General features: G+C 34.4%; 1 protein-coding gene across 4 annotated transcripts in view; it reads right to left on the bottom strand.

Annotated features, from left to right (window-relative positions):
- Positions 1–21365, bottom strand: part of VPS13A (vacuolar protein sorting 13 homolog A) — a 163136-nt gene that overhangs the window by 24594 nt on the left and 117177 nt on the right. For 3 of the 4 annotated variants that reach the window (XM_087822709.1, XM_087822708.1, XM_087822710.1), the window contains exons 55-68: positions 19505–19658; positions 18863–19009; positions 18585–18666; positions 17447–17516; positions 16284–16389; positions 13518–13631; positions 12308–12453; positions 11184–11265; positions 10028–10141; positions 9082–9157; positions 8830–8993; positions 8459–8504; positions 8226–8349; positions 2707–2821 (exon numbers count right to left, since the gene is read on the bottom strand). In XM_087822709.1, coding sequence (XP_087678835.1) covers positions 2707–2821; positions 8226–8349; positions 8459–8504; positions 8830–8993; positions 9082–9157; positions 10028–10141; positions 11184–11265; positions 12308–12453; positions 13518–13631; positions 16284–16389; positions 17447–17516; positions 18585–18666; positions 18863–19009; positions 19505–19658 — 1540 coding nt within the window. Of the gene's footprint in view, positions 1–1930; positions 2516–2706; positions 2822–8225; positions 8350–8458; positions 8505–8829; positions 8994–9081; positions 9158–10027; positions 10142–11183; positions 11266–12307; positions 12454–13517; positions 13632–16283; positions 16390–17446; positions 17517–18584; positions 18667–18862; positions 19010–19504; positions 19659–21365 lie in introns of those variants that run through there. The other variant, XM_087822711.1, reaches the window with a different exon arrangement.

Raw genomic sequence — 21365 nt, 5'->3', positions numbered from 1 at the left:
AAAGGAAAAAAGAAGCACAGTGGTTAGTTAAGTGTGACAGGTTCTTTGGAAAGCATGTAAAGTCATGACATGTTCGAGGAGTCAAAATAATTTGGAAGCAGACACTTCAGCTCTGAGTAGGATAGTCATTATGGGTATAATGTCCCAGATCTTAATAGGCTAAGACTAAACTATTGGTTGTTACATGTAATGTATAAAATAGTTTGGTGATACCAATAGGTATCCTGGGGATAAATTAGAATTACTCCATTTCTCCAGTAGGCAACTTCAATTTACGACCAGGAAGCATTACGATGACGCGCTACTACCTTTTAGATAGAATGGTATACAACAAAAGTGTGTTTTACATTTAATTATTATATAGGGGCAGACAGAATTTAGTGAACACAGAGCACGATTTTTAGAAAATTAGAAAATAAAAGGAGAAACATTTGAAAGTACTAAACATTTTTTAAGGGTACCATTGTTATATCACTTAGATTAAATCTAAGCTGATGAGGTTTTAAATCCTGTTTCTATGTGATCTAGTTCTTTACCACAGTACTCATATGTTTTAAAGTGTTTGCTAGGAATACAGTAGAGTTCTGACTCAAAGCAGCACTGTTACGACTAAGGCCACAACCCAGTTCTTGTATCTGTAAGAAAATAATGCTAACTGCAGACATCCTAAGGCATCTGCTGAATCCCTATAGGTATTCCAGCTAATACTCGGTTTAATGCTCTTGTTGAAAAACAAGTAATGGCTGACAAGAATTGTGTGTGTATAGTCATTTAAATTATTCTTTTAGCAATTAATGCAAAGAATGGCCTACTAAAAATAATGTACGTATTTAAAAAATATATAGTCAAAAGTCATGACCTTTAAATCCCAAAGTACTAAGCTTCAGAAAACAATTAATGAAGGTGTAGAATAAGTTGACTTGCCAATGAAATCAAGTTACCAACCATGAGAAATGTTTGGTATCTCATGGCTTTCTTATGCATTATAATCTGTTTTCTAATAATGACAATGTATTTCTAAACTCTCCTTACTATTAATCCTTACTTCCTAGTAAGTCTATTAAAATGTTAGTAACTTCTTCACTGTGTTCTCAAGAGGGAAGGCAGGTACTAAGTAGAAATATATGTTTCATATGTATGAACCACAAGTTAGTTCTGCAACATTTCCACCTTCCAAAGAATGATATACTGGCATTGTAGAGAGTGTACAAAATGCCCTTGAGAGCACAGTCTCTCATTTGATTGCCAGTTCCATCCCCATATGGTATTATTTTGATGCTTTAAAAACATTTTAAACACAGTGTAAAATCACTTTACTAAATATCCCACATTAACTCAATGGTTATGTTTTACTACATTAATGAAAACACATTTTATATAAAATTATATACTCTGCGTGCAGTGAGCAAAATATCAAAGTTTCAAATCTTTGCCCTAACCACCTTAAACTTGACAATATTAAAAATTTCTAGGCTATAGAGGGTCATATTCCCACAGTTCATTATCACCTTGAATATTATCAAGTCTATACAAAATAATGATTCTTTGTTTTCAAAATATAATTTAATATTCCACACCTAAAGCACACAGACTACTTTAAATTGGTATAACCTATCATGGTGAGTATTCCTTGCACCATGACTCAGTTTTTTAGGAAGAAAGTTAACTAAACAGATAAAATACTCTACCTCCAAACTATTGTTCCAAAAGCTAACTTTCCTTACTAAAAAATAGTTGGCTTTCTTGTGAACTACTTATCAAATGCCAAAAGGTTTTTTTAAATTTATCTTTTATTGTTGACAGTATTGCAGACGTCCCCATTTTTTCCCCACTGACCCCCTCCATCCCACCCCCACCATCCCTTTCCAAGGCCTTCCCCACACTATTGTCTGTGTCCATGGGTTATGCATATATGCATATAAATTCTTTGGTTAATCTCTTCCCACCTACCCACCCCTGCCTTCCCTCTGAGATTTGTCAGTATGTTCCATGTTTCTATGTCTCTGGATCTATTTTGTTCATCAGTTTATTTTGTTTTTAAATGGACTGCACAAGCAGAAAGCAGAGAGGGTTTTGGCAACTTGAGCATCTTCAAAAGAAAAACATAAGAACCCAGAAGTTCAAATAGCAATGGTCCTGATTATTTCCTTATCCATGTCTAATTGGATGTGAGAATTATATCCAATATAAAAGCACCTATTGGTTTGATAAAGAGAAGGAAGTACCCTAAACAGAAATGGTCTAACTGGCTAAAAAGTACCATCAACTATGAGGGTATATAGGCACAATGGCTTTCGATAAATCTAGCAAATCCAGCAGAGAACTAAGAATACCCTATAAAAAGATCAGATTCACTAAAAATCCTCTACAAAAGTTACCAATACAAAAGCTTTTCTTTGTATTCAAAACAGTGAAACAGCTGTATGTAGTTTGTAAATTTTAAGACTAAAATCTATTGTTGGCTTTCAGTTGCAAAGTCATGCATTAACTGTTTTCATATCAAACTTTTTGATGCCTGTAAAAAAGAAAAAAAAATCTTATAGTAAATAAATGTACATTAAAACCTAAGTAAATATAAGAAACTTATAAATGGAATCAAGCAAAACATATAGAAGTCCAAATAACCTCATATATATTTAAAGCATTACATAGCTACTTTTGACAAAGCTAAATTAATCTTAACTTATAAAATACTTCTTTACCCACCTGTAACATTTGATTTCCAGTACCATCCCTCAACCTGTAAGGTCTGATAACTCCATCTTCATTAAAGAACCGAGGGGGTCGCAGGCTCTCCACTTCATCAGAAGACTCTGTGGCCCTAGAGGAAAAAAATATAACTTGATTTTTTAAAGTATTAAAAAGTCATAGTATTTAAAATACATTTACTAAAAAGAATCTTCTTTTGGATACAATAAGACTATTCTATCCCTTCTCTTAAAATTTGTCTTTATGACACTAATAATGTAAGTTCTCTACAGAAATGTAGAACTGTGAAGAAGTTTGTTTATAACGTCTCTTGGACTTTCTTTGTAGATCATAGAAACAGCAAGTGATAAGTATTGCTGTTTCTCTTCCGATTTAAAAACCTTTAAATTCTTTTTCTTTTCCTATGATACTATCTAGCTCCTCCAGTACTATGCTAAATATAAGAGAGGATTTCAGGCATCCTTACTCATTCCTAAAAGGGAAAGCTTCTAAGAGTTCTCCATGAAATACTGGTATTAGCAGTGGTGTTTTTTTTAAGGCATCTTTTGTCAAGCCAAGAAATTTCATTTCTGCTCTTAGTTGTTTATAGTCCTTTTTTGGTTATTGTTACTATTTTTAAAAATCTTGAATGGGCAATAAATTTTAAATAAGGATTTTTTTCCTGATCATTGCTGTGATCATATGGTTTACTTCTATCAATCTAAATGCTATAAATCACATTGCATGGTTTTCTAATGTTCAAATACGCTCACATCCCTCACATTTCTACTTGGGATTATATGTATTATTTGAAATACATATATGCATTGTTAAATTTCATACTGTAATATTTTATTTAACATTTTCAACTATATGAACCTACATGAGAATGTCCCTTTGTTTGTTCATTCATTCAACAAACATTCACACAGTGAATAAATATTTATTATATAAACATACCTTACCACATAATTTATCTACCTGTATAGACACATATACAGGGATAGTATCTCCAATTAAAAGCAGAGATTGGCAAAATGGACAAAAAATATGATTCAACTATATGAACACTATTCATGAGAGACTCACTTTAGAGTCAAAGACACAAATAAATTGAAAGTAAAAGGATGTAAAAAGATATGCCATGAAAACAGTAACCAAAAGAGAGCTGGAATGGTTATACTAAGATAAAAAAATTAGACTTGAAACAAAAAATTCTTATTAGACACAAAGGACATTTTACAACAAGAAAAGGGCCAATACATCAAAAAGATACAAAAAGTAGAAACATACAAGTATTTAACAAAAGAGCCCCTAAATACACAAAGCAAAAACTGACAGAACTGAAAAGAGAAGAAGATAATTCAATAATAACACTGATTTTAATACCCAACTTTCAATAATGGATACCAAAAAGACAGAAGATCAGCAAGGAAAAAGAAGACTTGAACAAGCACTATAACCCACTAGACCTAACAGACATCTATAGAACACTAAATCCAATAACAGCAAACTACATATTCTTCTTAAGTGCTCATGAAACACTCTCGAGGAATGACTATATATTACACCATAAAACATGTCTCAATGAATATAAAAGTACTGAAACATACAAAGTATTTTATCTGACCACACAGAATAAAATTAGAAATCTATTAAGAGAAGACAATTTGGGAAATTCACAAATTTGTGGAAATTAAGCAGCAGAAGCCTAAATAACTAAAGGTCACAGAAGGAAATCACAAAGGAAAGTAACTACTTTGAGACAAATTAAAACAAAAATACAACAAACCAAAACTTAGTGGGATGCAGTAAAGACAGTGCTGAGGGAAATTTATAGCTGTGAAAACAAACATTTAATGGATAATCTAACTTAACACTTGAGATACTAGAAAAAGAAAAGCAAACTAAGCCTGAAGCTAGCAAGAAGAAAGAAAATAATAAAGATTAGAGTATAAATAATGAAATAGGAAATAGAAAAACAATGGAGGGAATAGATGAAGCCAAAAATTGGTTTACTGATAAAGTCAACAAAAATGACAAAGCATTAGCTGGACTGACAAAGAAAAAAAAGAGGATTTAAATTGACTGAAGAAATAGATAATCTGGTTAGACCTACATCAAATAAAGAGATTGAATTAGTAATCAAAAAACTTACCAGAAATAAAAGTCAAATCCATATGGCTTCACTGGTGAATTTTATCAAATGTTTAAAGAAAAATGAACACAAATCCTCCACAAACTCTTCCCCCAAAAATGAGGAAGAGAAAACACTTCCTAAACCATTCTATGAGGACAGTATTACTCTAATATCAAAACCAGACAAAGACATCACAAGAAAACTACAGACCAATGTCTCTTATATATATATAATGCAAAAATCCTCAAAAACCATTAGCGAACTAAATTCAGCAGCACATAAAAAGGGTTATACATCATGACCAAATGGGATTTATCCCAGATATGCAATGTTGGTTTAACATATGAAAATCAACTAATGTAATATGCTATATTAATAGAACAAAGGAAAAAACAAACAATATCAATTTAATTGATACAGAAAAAGCATTTGACAAAATTCAACTTATTTTCATAAGGCACTTGACAAATTCAGAATAGAAGGGCACTTTCTCCACCTGACAAAAGACTTTACAAAAATCCATAGCTTACATCAGAGTTGTGAAAGAAAAAAATCTTTTCCCCTAAAATTAGGAGCAAGACAGAGATGTCTGCTCTTGGGACTTCTATTCAACATTGTACTAGAGGTTTTAGCAAAGGCAATTAGGCAAGAGAAGGAAACAAAAGGCATCCAGATCTGAAAGAAAAAAGTAAAACTACCTTTATATTCAGATGATACGATCTTATGTATATAGGAAACCCTAATGAAACCACAAAATGACAATTACAGATAATAAGTTTGGTAAGGCTGCATAATATAAGGTCAATACACAAAAACTAGTTGTATTTTTATGTACCAGCAATACACAATTTAAAAATGAAATTAAAACATTTATAACACCCAAAATAATAAACTGCCTAGGGATAAAATTAAGAAGACGCATACTAAAAACCACAAAATATCACTGAAGAAACTAAAGACCTAAATAAATGGAAAGATATTCATTTTCATAGGCTGAAAACAATGTTGTTAATATGGCGTTAATCTCCAAATTGATCTATGTATTCAATACAATCTCTATCAAAGTCCCAGCTGTCTTTTTTGCAGAAATTGACAAACTGATCCTAAAATTCATATGGAAATTCAAGTGACTCAGAAAATACCTAAACAATCTTGAAAAAGAAGAACAAAGAGGACTCACACTTTCTGATTTCAAAACTTACTACAAAGCTACAATAATCCAAACTGTGTTATTGGCATAAGGATGGATGTCTAGAATACTGGAATAAAACTGAGAGTTCAGAAATAAACTCAAATGTATGGTCAATTGATTTTAGAAAATGGTACATTCAATAGGAAAAATATAGTCTTTTCCACAAATGATAATGGGACTAGACATGCACATGCAAAAGAATAAATTTGGATCCAACCTCATTTCATATACAAAAATTAATTAAAATGGATCAAAGACTTGACTTTAGAAGGTAAAACTATAACTCAGCTAGAAGAAAATACAGGTGTAAATCTTCATGACCTTTGACTAGGTAATGCTTTCTTAGATGTCACCAAAGCACAAGCAACCAACAAAAATACAGATAAATTAGACCTGATCAAAAAACACTATCAGGAAAGCTAAGACAATACACCACTCTTACAACTCAACAATCAAGAAACAACCAGCCCAATTAAAAAAATGTAAAAGAGTCTGAGCAGACATTTCTCCAGGGCAGATACAAATGGAAGTTCCCAAAGATATCAGGCTTGGTGCTCGCTTCGGCAGCACATATACCAAAGGTATCAGGCTTGAATCCCTGGAACCTTTGAATGTTATTTTATATGGTAAAGTCTGTGCAGATGTTATTAATTTAAGGATTTTGAGATGAGGTAATAATCTGGGATTATCTGGGTGGGCTCTAAATGTCACCACAAGTGTCTCATGAGAGAAGCAGAGGGAGATGAGACATACAGAGGAGAAGGTGATGTAAAGATGAAGGCAGAGATAGAAATGATACAACCATAAGCCAAGAAATGCTGCTGCAGCGACCAGCAGATGGTGTGAGAGGCAAGGCACAAATTCTTCCTTCCAGAGGGAGCACAGTCCTGCTGAAGCCTTGATTTCTGACTTCCAGACTCCAGAGCAGTGAGAATAAACTTCTATTGTTTAAGCCATCAAGTTTGTAATAATTTGTTACAGCAGCCATTAGGCAACATAATATAGTTTACGAAGAATCTCTGCATTATTTTCTGCAACTGCATGTGACTGTAAAATATCTCAATTTAAAAGAAAACAACTACCATATTTCAAGCAATATTCTAAATGCTGTGAAAACACAAGAGCCAGTGCATTCACAGAACTTACATACTAGCAGGAGAGACAAAAAAACAAGGGAAAATGTAGAGTGTATTAAACAGTGGTAAGAGCTAAAGAGAAAAAAAATAAAGGAGGGAAGAGAGGTATGAAGTATCTGAGGTGGGGGTAGAGGATAAACTGAAATTTTAGGGTTGCCATGGAAGGCCTCACTGGGAGGACTTCTGAATAAAGAAGGGGACCAAGCTGAAACAGAGGGAAGTGTTCTAAAGGAGGGGAATAATTCCTCTGTTGTAAGTTCCATGACTGATTTTCAAATCAATGCTCTCACATAAGATGAATGGTGTGTGTGTGGCGGGGGGGGGTGGTGGGTTTAGGAAGACGTTTGAGAACCGAGGTTTGACCGTACCAAAGGATTAGGAAGATATCCATCCACATAGTTTTCTGAATTAGGTCTCATTAAAAGGAATAAAACACAGAACAATAATAAATAAATAATACATACATACATAAATTAGGTCTCATTAGCATGAATTTCATCAATTGTGGTATGTGTTGCAAATTTCTAGAATAGAGGTAACAATAATGCAAATACTAAATTTCAATTTTAAGCTACATTTAATTTGGAAGAAGAGAGGGCATATTTTAAAATTTATGCAAATAAAGAGAAATAGAGAAAATGGATGTAATAATCTTTAACAAAATAATATCATAAAGGAAGGGCGAACACAAGTGAGTTTGAACCCAGAATAGAAAATGCCATTCTCTGTTCTCCCCAAAAGGCAACAATATTACATTTCCTAATTTTATAGCTGACAAATAGCATTACATTCTTGTAATGTATTTTGATCAAGATAATGAAAAAGCTTGCTTGCCATACCTTTCCTGCCAAGGCTGCTGGGAATAAATGAGGAGTAAAGTAACTGATAGTTATCAAGTTGAAAGAACTTGACAACAACTTGGAAAAAAATACCAAAAGGAATTAGGAAGATCACATGCAACTTGCTGTATTATAGATTTTATAACTAAGTGCCTCAAGCCAAATGGCAGGTTTATTTCATTCTTGTGGTTTAAGCATTTGACTCATACCCAGCGTGAAAGAAAGTTTACCTTTTTATCCCCTGAAACGTGCTGCTAGCCATGTCTATGATGCCTCCAGTTGGTCTTGCCACTGCTCCAACTAAGCCTTTCCCGACACCTTTAAAGAAACCGCTTGCTCCTTCTTTTTGAGCTCCTACAAATAAAAAAGACAAAGTCTTACACAATTAGATTAAGAATGAAAATGGAATCAACTTGTGAAAGACTTGGTAATATATATCACCCAAAGAAACTATTATACTTGCCTTTGATTGGTTTTGTAACAATTCCTGTTATGCCACTTACAAAACCCTAAAAGGAAAGCACAATTGAAAATTTATAATACTTTTACACGATGCCTTGACAGACCAAGTCCGGTTTATAAAAAAAAATTACAAAAAAATACAGAGTTGTGCTTTCTAGATACCATAAGAATTAACATATTTCCTAAGCATTTTATTTAAACAAAATACTCTTGGAGGTTCCCGACATATTTCATATAGGCCACAAACCACTGCTCCTCCAACATCCAAATAATACTTGAAGGAGTGAAAGTTATATATCTATTTCCTTATTCACAGGACGTGGCTTTAAAAGATATTTCCTATGATGTTCACAACACTGGGAAACGTCTTACAGAAACTAAGCCTTTTCCTCCACGAGTGATGCCTTCTCTGAGGCCAGCTGGTTGCTTATTCATGGCCTCTCTCCTCTTCTGCTGGTAGTCTTCATCCATAGTTATAGCTGCCACACCTTTAGCCATAGCACTGGTGATTCTGGAGGCAGCACCAGCTAATCCACCTAGCAGAAACGATCCTATCTTTAGTAAAAGCAAATATATCACTTACTTTCTAGCATAATCATACTTGGGAGGCATTCTGTTTCTTACCAACAGCTCCTCCAACTAATGCCTTCAGTCCTAGTGCCATTCCCTCCACAAACTCTTCAGGACCCTGAATGGCTCCCTAAAAGGTCAAAAATAATAACAACAAATAAGGTTATGTTTACTTTTAAAGGTGAACTAACTGATATGAGGAAAACAGTAGCGACAAAAAGAATAAAGATGTCCCTGAGAAAGCGACACCAGCAGAAAACTTCACATTAACAGAACTCCCAGAGGTGTTTCGACATTGCAAGTCAAAAGGATTAAATGTTGCAAGTTAATCCAAACTTAGAAAGGTAACTGACTATATTCATCAAAGAGTACAAAAGATGTTTGCTCTGTACTGTAAGCTATATGATGAGAAGGTGAACACAGACTACTCAATATTTTTTAACAAAATAAACACTCTAATTCTTAATATATCTAATCTTTTAAATTACATTGTACAAAATAAATATGAGTTTTGCTATATTTTTCATTATCACTTATTCTTATAAATGTGAAAGTAGGAGAGTTTTGAACATTCTGACAGCAATTTTTAAAGGACATGAAAAAATCATAATTTTTGCCATTAATGAGGATTGCTTTGCACAGGTGCCAACTTGCAGGGTTATTTTTACTGTCCCATACTACTGTGCATAGCAGGACTGCCTGTCCATGAAACTCTTCCTTCTACTATAGTGCAAACTTTATCCACCTTTAATATTCTAACAGAACACTTAAAATTCAGTGTATTTTTGTAAAGTCTTAAGTTTAAAATTTGAGAGGAAAGGTAAAAATTTCCTCTCAAATTTCTCAAAAGCTCTTACCATTGTTTGCTGCAAAATAATGTCCCCTTGCAGTGCCTCCCAAAATCTATTTATACCTACAACTCCAGTTAACAATCAGAATGCATTATTCTTCCAAAAGCATTAGTGTGATACATTGTACAATGCAAAAATAACTATTTTACCTGGTAAGGTTCATAGAAAAATGCTTCTACACCTTCAGAAAATTCTCTAATCAAGCCAAAGGGATTTCCCAAAACTTCAAGTCCAAGAATGAGTACATACATCTGCTTAATGGCCTAAAAATATGAACATTAATCAATGTGGATAATAAGACTTAGTATTTTTTCTTGTATTTAGTGCACATATCCAATTTTTCAGGCTAACACCCTTATCATCAATTTCATCACTTAAACCATCTATCATCTTATTCATAACTAGTCATAGTTTTTAAAAAGCAATTCAGTGATAAGAGTACTAGAAATAATATGAAATATTTACATAATGCTTTAGAATATTCAAAATACTTTTAGTACTATGTGTGACAGTTGTTAATCACTTTATAGACACTAAAGAAACATACAGGCCAAATGATGTCAGGGCGATGCAGGGGTTAAATGCCAAAACTAGTATCCAAACCCAGACCTCTTGAGTCATGCTCAGTGATATGTCCACTATTCAACAGCTGTCTCAGATGCTCTATAAGTCATGTCAAAATACTGAAGTCTTTCCAAAGGCAGAAAAAAATCCACTGAAATAATATATCTAGCAGCCTCAACAATTCAATTACATAAAAATGCCCTGTGTTCATCAGTTAGCTACTAATAGTTTCCCTTGAACCTATTTTTTTAAGTAAGTGTGGTGAATTACTTAATATTTTATTTAAAGGTTTATGTCTAGTCCATGCTGATCCAGAAAAGATTTTGGTACCTGGCTAAAAATTAGAAGGACAGAAAATTGAAATAGTCATTAGTCTCAATGTCTTTCTACAATTCTTTTTTATTTTTACTTATTGATTTGAGAGAAAGGCAGAGGCACAGAGAGGGAGAGAGAGAAACATCAATTTGTTGTTCCACTTATTTATGCATTCATTGGTTGATTCTTGTAGGTGCCCTGACTGGGGATCAAACCCACAACCTTGGTGTATTGGGATGAAGCTCTAATCAACTGAACAACCCAGCCAGAGCCTCTTTCTACAATTCTGAAAATAAAACACATGTTTTAAAATTTTGAAAATGGCTATTAACTTCCTTGCCAAATCTACATCATATTATGTACAGACACATGCAGTTTCAATATTTTATATCACTCTGCCCCTTTGTAAAATAATCTCAGACAAACCTGTTTTGAATAGTGTCTTACTACTTCAGACTGCAGTTCAGATGTTGTATGAAACTGATAGTTGAGTTCAAAAAATGCAAGCCTGGAAAAAAAAAACATATAAATGTACAAATGTGTGTGTATGTGTGTGTGTGTGTGTGAAGGAAGGGAGAGAGGGAAGGAGGGAGGGAGGAAGGAAGAGAGAGGGAGAGAGGGAGAGAGAGGGAGAGGGGGGGGAGGGAAGGGGGAGGGAATTTTTAATTTTAAGGTTTTATTTTCTTTAGAATTTTTCTCCAAATCTTTCCTTCTAGTACATTTCCCCATAAAATTAGAAAAGCTCTTTTATATACATCTCTGCACACTGTGGTCAAAGAAAGCTCTAAAATATCTGATAAAAGCTATGGATCTTATCCTCAGAAAAGCCACCAATGTACACATATTTACAACTTAGAGGATTCAGAGACCCTTGGATCCCACTCATGTACATGAACTTGTATTTGTCAATTATGTCCTATCATGGCCCACACAGACAATATTTGACACACTGAGATAAATGTCTTCAAACCTATGTTCTTTAATTTGACTATTATCTAACTTTATCCAGACTTAGAGTTATCTCTTATTGGATTCATTGATTCTTACTACTACTCTTAGTAACAGTTTCAGGTGCTACCTGAAAAGGGCATTCTCATCTAAAGTCTCCGCTCAGACTCTGAGTCTCTGGTCAGATACTCTAATAGCTTCCATTAAGACTCATAATAAAATGTAAATTCCTGACTATAACATTTAAACTAATCCCTTCATTTCCCCTATCATGACATTCATTTTTTCTAGTCACATATGCTTTGAAGAGTCTTGATCCCATAGGCCTTGAAGTCACATCTTTTAAGCACCACACCTTTGGGCACACACAGCTCCTTAGGAATTCTTCCCTAGGCCTGAGAGGCCTTATATAATGCACAAACATGCATGATCCCTGGCCCTGTTTCTTAAGGGTTACCTACATTATATTCCATTTAACAGCAAAAATCATATTGTGCCTTAAGATCTTCAATGTACTTTACACATTTTTCACTTATAAATTTTTAGATAAATGTAAAATGGACTTGATTTCATCAGTTTATAGATTTGAAAATTAAACATACTTAAAAACTACATCTTGTACATCTGTAAGGGTGGCACCAATACTCTTCAGCAAAAGATTTAAAGAATGAATTGCAATCAATCCTTCATGATGTTCTGAATCTTTAGCTGCTTCTTTACCCGAACTCAGTGAAACGCTTAAATGCAACTAATGAGATAAAGAGATAAACATGTAAATCAGTATCTTCATAATGAAAATATTAACTTTTAATATTCAATTTTATTTTAAATTCACTACACCATAAATAAAATTTCAAAGTTATCAGGACTATGCCAAAATTAATAAGTAAAAAGTTAAAAAAGATTTAGAAGCTAATATAGTCCTTTTTAAAATTTAAATTCAGCAATGTGAGATGATATGATATTTAATTCAGTCTAATTCTTTTGGGAAATCTAGGAAAATATTAATTTTTATACATTTTTAAATGATAATAATCTAGAAGTTAAAGTTGTTGAAAATAAGTATCTCCACAAGTGAATGTTTCAACTATTAGAACTAAGCTAGCAGGATGAAGCCAGTTAAAAAGTATTTTTGTGCTATGTGCATATACATTCTGTATGCATAGTTGTACAATAACTTTCTTCAAGTATTCTGTAAGCAACTCATAGAAACTTTGAGTAAAGAACTTACACTTAGTTCCATTCAATGTTCAAATAATAAATCAAGATTATTTTATAAATTAAAACTTATACACTATAGTTAATACTGTATTGCATATTTGAAAGTTGCTAAGAAAATAAATCTTAAAAGTTCTCATCACACAATAAATAAATAAATTACAATACTATAGAGTGACAGACGGTAACATATTGTGATGATCATTTCACAGTGTATACAAATATCAAATCATTACACTGTACACCTGAAATGAATTTAATGTTATGTGTCAATTAAAAGAAAAACTTATACACACATCATATACAAAATTTAGAAAACTGTTATTAAACACCTTAACACTAAGGTAATATAACGTCAGGTCAAGACATAAACATATAAACACATGCTGTGGGTGGTGCCACTATTGTTTCCACATGATAAAAATTTAAAAGAATTATTGCTTTGTTATTTATTTATATTTGCAATTGTGAAGCTACAGAATTCATAAACTATCAAAGAACATACTTTTAATACTATGTCTACCCAACAGACCCAGTAAATTTGCTCTTACCTAGATTATAATGGATAATAAAAATAACTTATTTTTCCCCTACCTTGATAGGAGATATATGAAAGTACTCATAGAGGCTGACTTGTGATGAGTCTACTAATGACTCTCTTTTATATTCTTCTTGGAAAACTTCTATATCTTTTTGAAAAAGTTCAACCTATAAAGGAACATAAAATATTAAAAACTTAAGGGACCTATTTTCATGAAGTATTTAAGCCAATAGCTCACACACTGCAGAACACTCCCCTATAATATCCAGATTCAACATTATTCATAATTAGAAAGTTACTGCCTCAGTAGAGAAACTAATATTTTTATTGCTCACAAAGTTCTGTCTGTTACTCACAAACTGATAAGCATTTCTCCTATGTTTCCATCCAATCCATGAAAAGACGCTAAGCTTTTCCTCATGTGACTAGATTTTATTCTAAAAGGTCACTAATTCAATCCATCAACACTCTTAGAACTATTTACTTTTTAAAATACATTATCCACTTGTAGCTTTTTGCTTAATGTCTTACTGATATCTACAGAGTCCATTAATATAATCAAAAAGGGGGAAGGCATTGAAAATAATTTTGCACAGATTAGTTTCATTCTTGATAATCAACACTACTTCTCTTCCAAACACAAACCTAAGTTACTTCTGTGTTGAGAAATGGCCCAACGTTCACATTTTAACCTATTAAGAAAAACATCAAAATGACTGACTTCTAGGATAACAATATAAGGAACTCTTTAGAACAGTTCCCCAGCGAAACTGGTGAAATTTATTTAAAAAAGCAAAAACCCAAACATTTAAGGCTTTGATGAATGGTCCTAAGGGTATACACAAATGAAACGTCTATTCAAGAAAATCTACAAAAATTTGGTTAGAAAAGTGAGTCTGTGGTCTCAATTTCCCCACCCAGCTCAATAAGCTAGAATTCCACTCTAGACTGGTACACCCAAGAACCCAGAGCTATCTCTCTCCCCAGACTCCAACTGGAGGGCTTTCTTCCAGGGAGGCACAGGATGTCAGCATTTCTCATCCTGCCCCCAGCTACCAGCTGCTAAATAATGGGGGAGGGAAGAGTTTCCTTCTTCTGCCCAGCCTCCATTCATGGAGCAAAGGTTCTACTTTGGTGTGACACCAATACTGGAATTCACCCTTGCTCCACCCCAAGCTCTGGTTCAGAAGTTTTACCTGGAGAGAAATACAATTTAAAGCAGACAGTTCCTAATCTCTCCTCAAAGAAACTGACTTCATTTACAATAGTGTAAAGAAATTCAAGCCTAAGAAGTGCTCTAGAATAGCGATTTTCAATCTTTTTCATCTCCTGGCACACATAAACTAATTACTAAAATTCTGCGGCACACCAAAAAATATATTTTTTGCCCATCTGACAAAAAATAGGTATAATTTTGATTCATTTATACTGGAGCACTATTGTTGTATTGGCTGTTGTCATTTTTTATTTGAAAATCTAAGGGAAAAGAGGTCAGTGCCCCTGACTAAACAGTCAGGTATTGTATGTTTTAAAAATTCTTATAGCTATTGTAAATTGTGCTGCTATGAACACGGGGGTGCATATGTTCTTTCTGATCGGTGTTTGGGTTTCTTAGGATATATTCCTAGAAGTGGGATCACTGGGTCAAACGGCAGTTCCATATTTAACTTCTTGATGAAGCTCCATACTGCTTTCCGTAGTGGCTGCCCCAGCCTGCATTCCCACGAGCAGTGTGCTAGAGTGCCCTTTCTCCACATCCTTGGCAGTACTTGTCGTTTGTTGATGGCAGCCATTCTGACAGGTGTGAAGCGATACCTCATTGTGGTTTTAATTTGCATCTCTCTGATGATTAGTGACTTTGAACATTTTTTCATGTCTCTTGGCCATCTGTATGTCTATTTAGATCTTTTGCCCATTTTTTAATTGGATTGCTTGTCTTCCCTTTGTCAAGGTGTATAGCCCTAAGAGCCCATCAGTAGATGAGTGGATAAAAAAGCTGTGGGACATTCACACCATGGACTATGATGCAGCTATAAAAAAGAAGGATCTATTACTCTCTGGCACAGCATGGATGGAAATGGAGAGTATTATGCTAAGCGAAATAAGCCAGTCAGAGAAAGACAAGTCCCACATGATCTCACTCATATGTGGAATCTAATGAACAAAACAAACTGATGAACAAAATAGATCCAGAGACATAGAAGCATGGAACAGACTGAGGGATCTCAGTGGGAAGGCGGGAGAGGGTGGGGAGAGATTAACCAAAGAACCTAAATGCATGTATGCATAACCCATGGACACAGATAGCAGTGTGGGGAAGGCCTGAGGGGGAATGAATGCAGGGTGGACGGGATCAATGGGAGGAAGGAGGGGGCATCTGCAACACTTTCAACAGTAAAGATAAATTAAAAAAAAAAAAATTCTTGCAGCACACCGGTTGAAACTCGCTGTTCTAAATTATTAATCTAAACAAAAGTAACCCAGAAAAGTAAAACAGGGAAAACAGTGCTGTGAACATGACTGATTATCCTCTGCCTCCGCCTGACTTAAAAGCTTTCTCCTACTTGCTCTCAGTTTAAAAAGAACACTTTAACTCGTCTTGCTCCTATATAGTCTTGCTTAAGACTATTCTTAACTTGTCTTCTATAATCTGAAAATGTGATTTCTACCAATGCACTCACCACAGCAGCATAATAAACATTATATTTTAAAAGTGAAACAAAACCATTTTAACACTTGTAAGAATTTATAAGAATATAATTTCTCTCAGTCCTCTTTCCCTAACCCTGCCCATCAATGCTGTTACTGTTAAATCTTACCTCTGTTTTTTCAGTTACTTCAGCTTCTGTCATAAGTTCTGCTAAAGCATAGACAAACCCAAGATCTAACCTGAGATCCATTTCTTGGATCAACACTTTGAAGTACCTATATTACAAAGTAGAAAACATTAAAGAGGCCATCAATTTACTGTATTAAGAAAATTAGATGAGAAAAAAAGTATTAAATATTAGAATGTTAAAACTTAGGACTTTCTAGAGGAATGTCATGGAAACAGTGTTCATAATAGCAACAAACTCAAGTATGAAAATGCCTATAGAGAAGAAATCGATAAGTAAACTGTGGTATACAGTCACATAACATTATTTATGTTTATGAATAAACTCTAGCAACATACCACTAAATGAATACATTTTAGTAAAAAGTTTAATAAAAAAAAAGCAAGTCCCAGAAGTATATGTACAACTTCAAAAATTATTTTTCTAATGGGGAGGGGTAAAAAGGAAAACTAAGAAGCTTAATGTTTACATACTCATAATACAATAAGACTATAATTTAAAAAGCAAGGGAATAGTCCTGGCTGGTGTGGCTCAGTTGGTTGGAGGGTTGTCCTGTGCACCGAAAGGTGGCAGGTTCGATTCTTGGTCAGGTCACATACCCAGGTTGTGTGTTCAATCACTGGTTGGAGCATGAGCCCCAACAGATGTTTCTCTCTCTCTCCCTTCCTCTCTCTCTAATAAAAATAAAAAATAAAAAAAATCAATGATATAGCATACACTCGGGTGAGGATCTAAAGAAAAAAAAAAAGCAAGGGAATAAAGACAGTTTGTCTTGGTGACAGGGTAGAGAACAAGACTGGATGATGACTGAATTTGAAAATACTGTTTTCTTTCTTGTTTCTAACAATATGAAATAATCATAGAGAACTTAAGAGAGAAAACAAATAATCAAAAAATAAAATAATAAAATGCCCATAATTTAGAAATGACTGTTGTTAATACCTAGGTGTATTTCATTCAGAGCCTTCAGATTCTCCACAATTATAAAATAATTAATAGACTTTTTCGATGACCTTTATAATTTACTATTTTACACTTAAATCTTTGACTCACTTGAAATTTACTTTTTTAAAAGAGTACAAATAACTCACATATTTAAATCAAAACATTAAATAAACACACAAGAAATGTATTAATACACTTACTTAATACGTGATATCTGGGAATGCCCTGCAGATCTCATGACAATACTGACATCTGTAAAAGGCTTTGGTGCTGTAAAGGTTAATAAATATGATTAATGGCCATGATCCTTTAAACAAAAGAAAAGAATCATTTTCTTGCAATGTAATACACATCACAATGGCCAACTAAATTATTTATTAAATTGTGAGTATCAATTAAAATTACTAATACTTGCATGATCCATTACGATCTTAATGTCACACTCCAGGATTGTTTTTGTAAATTATTTATATTTACTCTAAGGATTACTAATCCTTTAAATTAGCCAGTTTAAACTCGAAGCAAGTATTAGAATCAACAGAGAAACTTTGTGAAAACACAGATTTCAGGATCTTGCCCTGGACTTCTAGGTGGAAGGCCTTGGGCATATACACTGGTCAAAAAGCTTCCAAGTAGCTCTGGCCTGTGTTGCTCAATGGTTAAGAGCATTGGCCTGCTCACCTAAGGGTTGTGGGTTTGGTTACTGGTAAAGGGCACACTGGTCAAGGGCATGCAACTCAACTGCAGGTTCATTTCCCGGCCCCATTCAGGACATGTGCGGGAGGCAACCAATCAATGTGTCTCTCTCACATTGATGTCTCTCTCTCTCTCTCTCCCCCCCCTCCCCATCCCTTCCATTCTCTCTAAAAATCAACGGAAGGAAAAAAAAAGCTTCCATGCAGATTATGAATACTCCCTTAGAGTCAGTGATATAGAGGTGGGTGTGGAAACAAAAGGAGAGGAAAGGGAAGCAGGATAGTGGGAAGTTAAGAGAAAGTGAGGGGAAGAGGAGGGTGGAAGAAAGGACTTATCAGTCTTTCTAATCTGCAGAGGACGGGATAGTTTCCGTGGTTAGAAAACAGTCTGAATTTGAACTTCCTCACAATTTAGTCAAAGGTTCCAGTGGCTTTTAAATCAGAGGTTTAAAATTTGTAATTTTTTAAAATTAACATTTCTAAAAATGTAAATATATATTTCTAATTAATCTTTTCTTCAGCATTCAATCAGAATTTTGTTGAAGTTAGCTGAGTAAAATGGTTTAATTTCATATTTTTATAGTAAAACAAACCAAACAGCTAATACAACCATTTTTATAGCAATCTAAAGATATAAACAAACCTGAATCCATGGTGACTGACTTGGGAGGTTTAACAGGATAAAATACAAATGGAAATACAGCACCATGTATCTGGTTTTGGATCTAAAACAAGAACAAAAACTGGTCAGTATACTCATATGTTAATTACAGAACCTGACTGGAATAACAAGATTTAAGTAGAAGGAATCAAAAAGTCTAGTCCCACAGTGAAATGGAAGTGCTAAAACAGATCATGGGAATACATTAGTTTACTGCTATGTCTGTTTAGAATATAATTTGACTATCTTTTCAGACTCACCTGTATTCTGTAAATTTGAATTCTAACTGATGATTGATGTGCAGATGTGTTATATTCCACTTTTAATGCTGGCAGATAATTCCTTCGTATAGCTATTACATGTGGTTGCAGAATTTTCATGTTAGTGCCACTAGGTGTAAAGCAAACCTGAAAAATACGCCAGCCCCCAAAACACACAGAATTTCTCTTTACTCATAATTGCTTAAAATTAGAAATTTGTACCAAAATTTTTAAAATATTAATGAAAATACTAGGCTAAATATTTGATTAGGTTTAGATTGAGATTTTTATAGCCCATATCCATACAATTCCCAAAAACATTCAGAAATTCCTTACAGCTTGGTTATATTGCTTTTTATGTAATTTTACTAAAATTTACCCAAAAAGTAATAAAAGATAAAATAATCTTAGAAATAAATAAAAAATTAAAAGTTACTGGTTTGTTAACCAAGGAATAGATCATTAGTATTGCAAGAGAAAGTCTGAGTCTTTACTACAGGTATTCATTCCTTTAAAATATTTTATATAAAGTATGTATGACAGAATTTATTGTTTTGTAAGGAAATACAAAAAATTTACCAGTGATTAATCTAATTACAACAGTAAAAATTAAAACTTCATATTAGTACTTAAAAACATTACCGGAATGTTAGTGTCCAACTCGATAACCTTATCTTCTGCAGGTGAAGATTCAGTATATTCTTTAAATTCTTTCTCTAACTTCTCGGTGTGCTTTACACTCATTGGCTTCCATCTTGCCTTCTTCTTGGGCTTTGTCTCCCAAACCACATCAGAACTTAAATATGAAAGCAAAAATCATGGTACTAATTTATACACATTTTCATTTTAACTGGTTTATTACATGAATTACAAAACCTTAAATAAAAATTTTGCAACGGTCTCAATTATAAGCAAGCACATTACAAGTTTAAAAACATAAATTCATTCAACCAATCCTATTAAAATCCTACGTAGGCACCACTGTGGGTAGTAGTGAACATCTCAAATGTTCTTCAGCTTCATTTTAGATGAAGAGTGATAGACAAAACATCATGAACACTGCAAATTAGCATATCTTAACATATTAGGAGATGAAATGCTTTTGAAAGAAGACAAAGTAGGAAAGGCAAGGTGGATATGGAGTATTGGGATATGCAATGTGGTGGGGTTGCAGTAGTGAAATGGAGCGGTCAACAGGGGTGTCACAGAAGTGAGATTTCAGTAACTTGAAAGGAGATCAGGGAGGTTATCCAGAAGACAAAGGGAAAGATTTCAGGTAGAAGAGCCAGTCAGAGCAAGGGCTCCAAAGCAGAGCCCACGTGGAGTGTAGGAAGAGGGGCAAGGAGGCTGCACGCCTGGGACACGTTAAGAGTAGAAGGTGAGGTAGACGGCGAGAGGCCCATAATGGGAAAGCCTTGTAGGATACTGTCAAGGCTCTGAGTTTTATTCTGAGATGAAGAACCACTGAAAGGTTATGAGACGATCAGCGACACGATCTGACTTAAGCTTTGTTAGGAATACAGGGCTGGGATCGGGGGGGGGGGGGGGGGGGGGGGAGAGGCGGGAATAATGGCTAGAAGCAGAGAAACCTGTTAGGCATTTAAGGTAGTAAGCGGGGAGAGAATGGTGATGGCTCTGCCTTAGGAGGTAGTGAAAAGTCAGATCCTACGTGTCTTGAAGGTAGAGCCAGCACAGAACTTCTAGATGGATGAGATGTGGGGTGTGAGATAAAGACATGAATGAAGATGATTCCAAAGTCTTTGGCCTGAGCAGCTAGGATGTATTTGTCATTAACTTCAATGGGGAGGCAGGTCTTGGCAGAAGATCAGGAATTGGGTTTTAAACATATAAAGTATAAGAAGTCTCTTAGGTATCTGAGTAGAAATTTTGTGTAGGCAATTGGATATACAAGCCTGGAGTTCGGGGGGTGGAAATTTGGCTGAAGATGTATTTCTAGAAAATGCTGGCAAATATGTGATATTTGAAATCATAAAACTGAAACAGAGAAGAGGAGAGGACTAAGGTCTGAGAGCCTTGGGACACCTAATATTAAGCAGTGGAGAAGACAAGGAACCAACAAATGCGACCCAGAATGTGGGCATGGAAAGAAAAGTCAAGATGGTGAGGAATCGTGGAGGTCAAGTCAAAGAAGGGATCTGTGTTAAATGTTCTGAACTTAAGCAACAGGGGTGCTGGTAATTGCGCACTGGACCTGGCAACACACAGGTCTCTAGGGTGATCTTGACAACACCAGTTTCATGGTATATTGAGAGTGGTTTAAAAAAAAATGGGTAAAAAAGAATGGAACACAGTGAATATATTTAACTCCTTTGTGATGGACAACACTTTTGGGCAGTTTGGCTATAAAGGGAAGCAACAAAACAGACAGTAGATAGCAGGGAAAGTAGGCCCAAGAGAATTTCTTTTTTAAGTTGAGAGAAATAACAATTCAAAAGAGAGTCAGAAATTGTTGATATAGGGGAAAGAAAGGGGGGGGGGAGAA

The sequence above is a fragment of the Miniopterus natalensis genome, chromosome 12 (genome assembly GCF_054644295.1).
Source record: "Miniopterus natalensis isolate mMinNat1 chromosome 12, mMinNat1.hap1, whole genome shotgun sequence".
In the NCBI taxonomy this organism is placed as follows: Eukaryota; Metazoa; Chordata; class Mammalia; order Chiroptera; family Miniopteridae; genus Miniopterus; species Miniopterus natalensis.
Note: the sequence above shows the minus strand (reverse complement) of the source record. Positions and strands in the feature narration are given on the sequence as shown.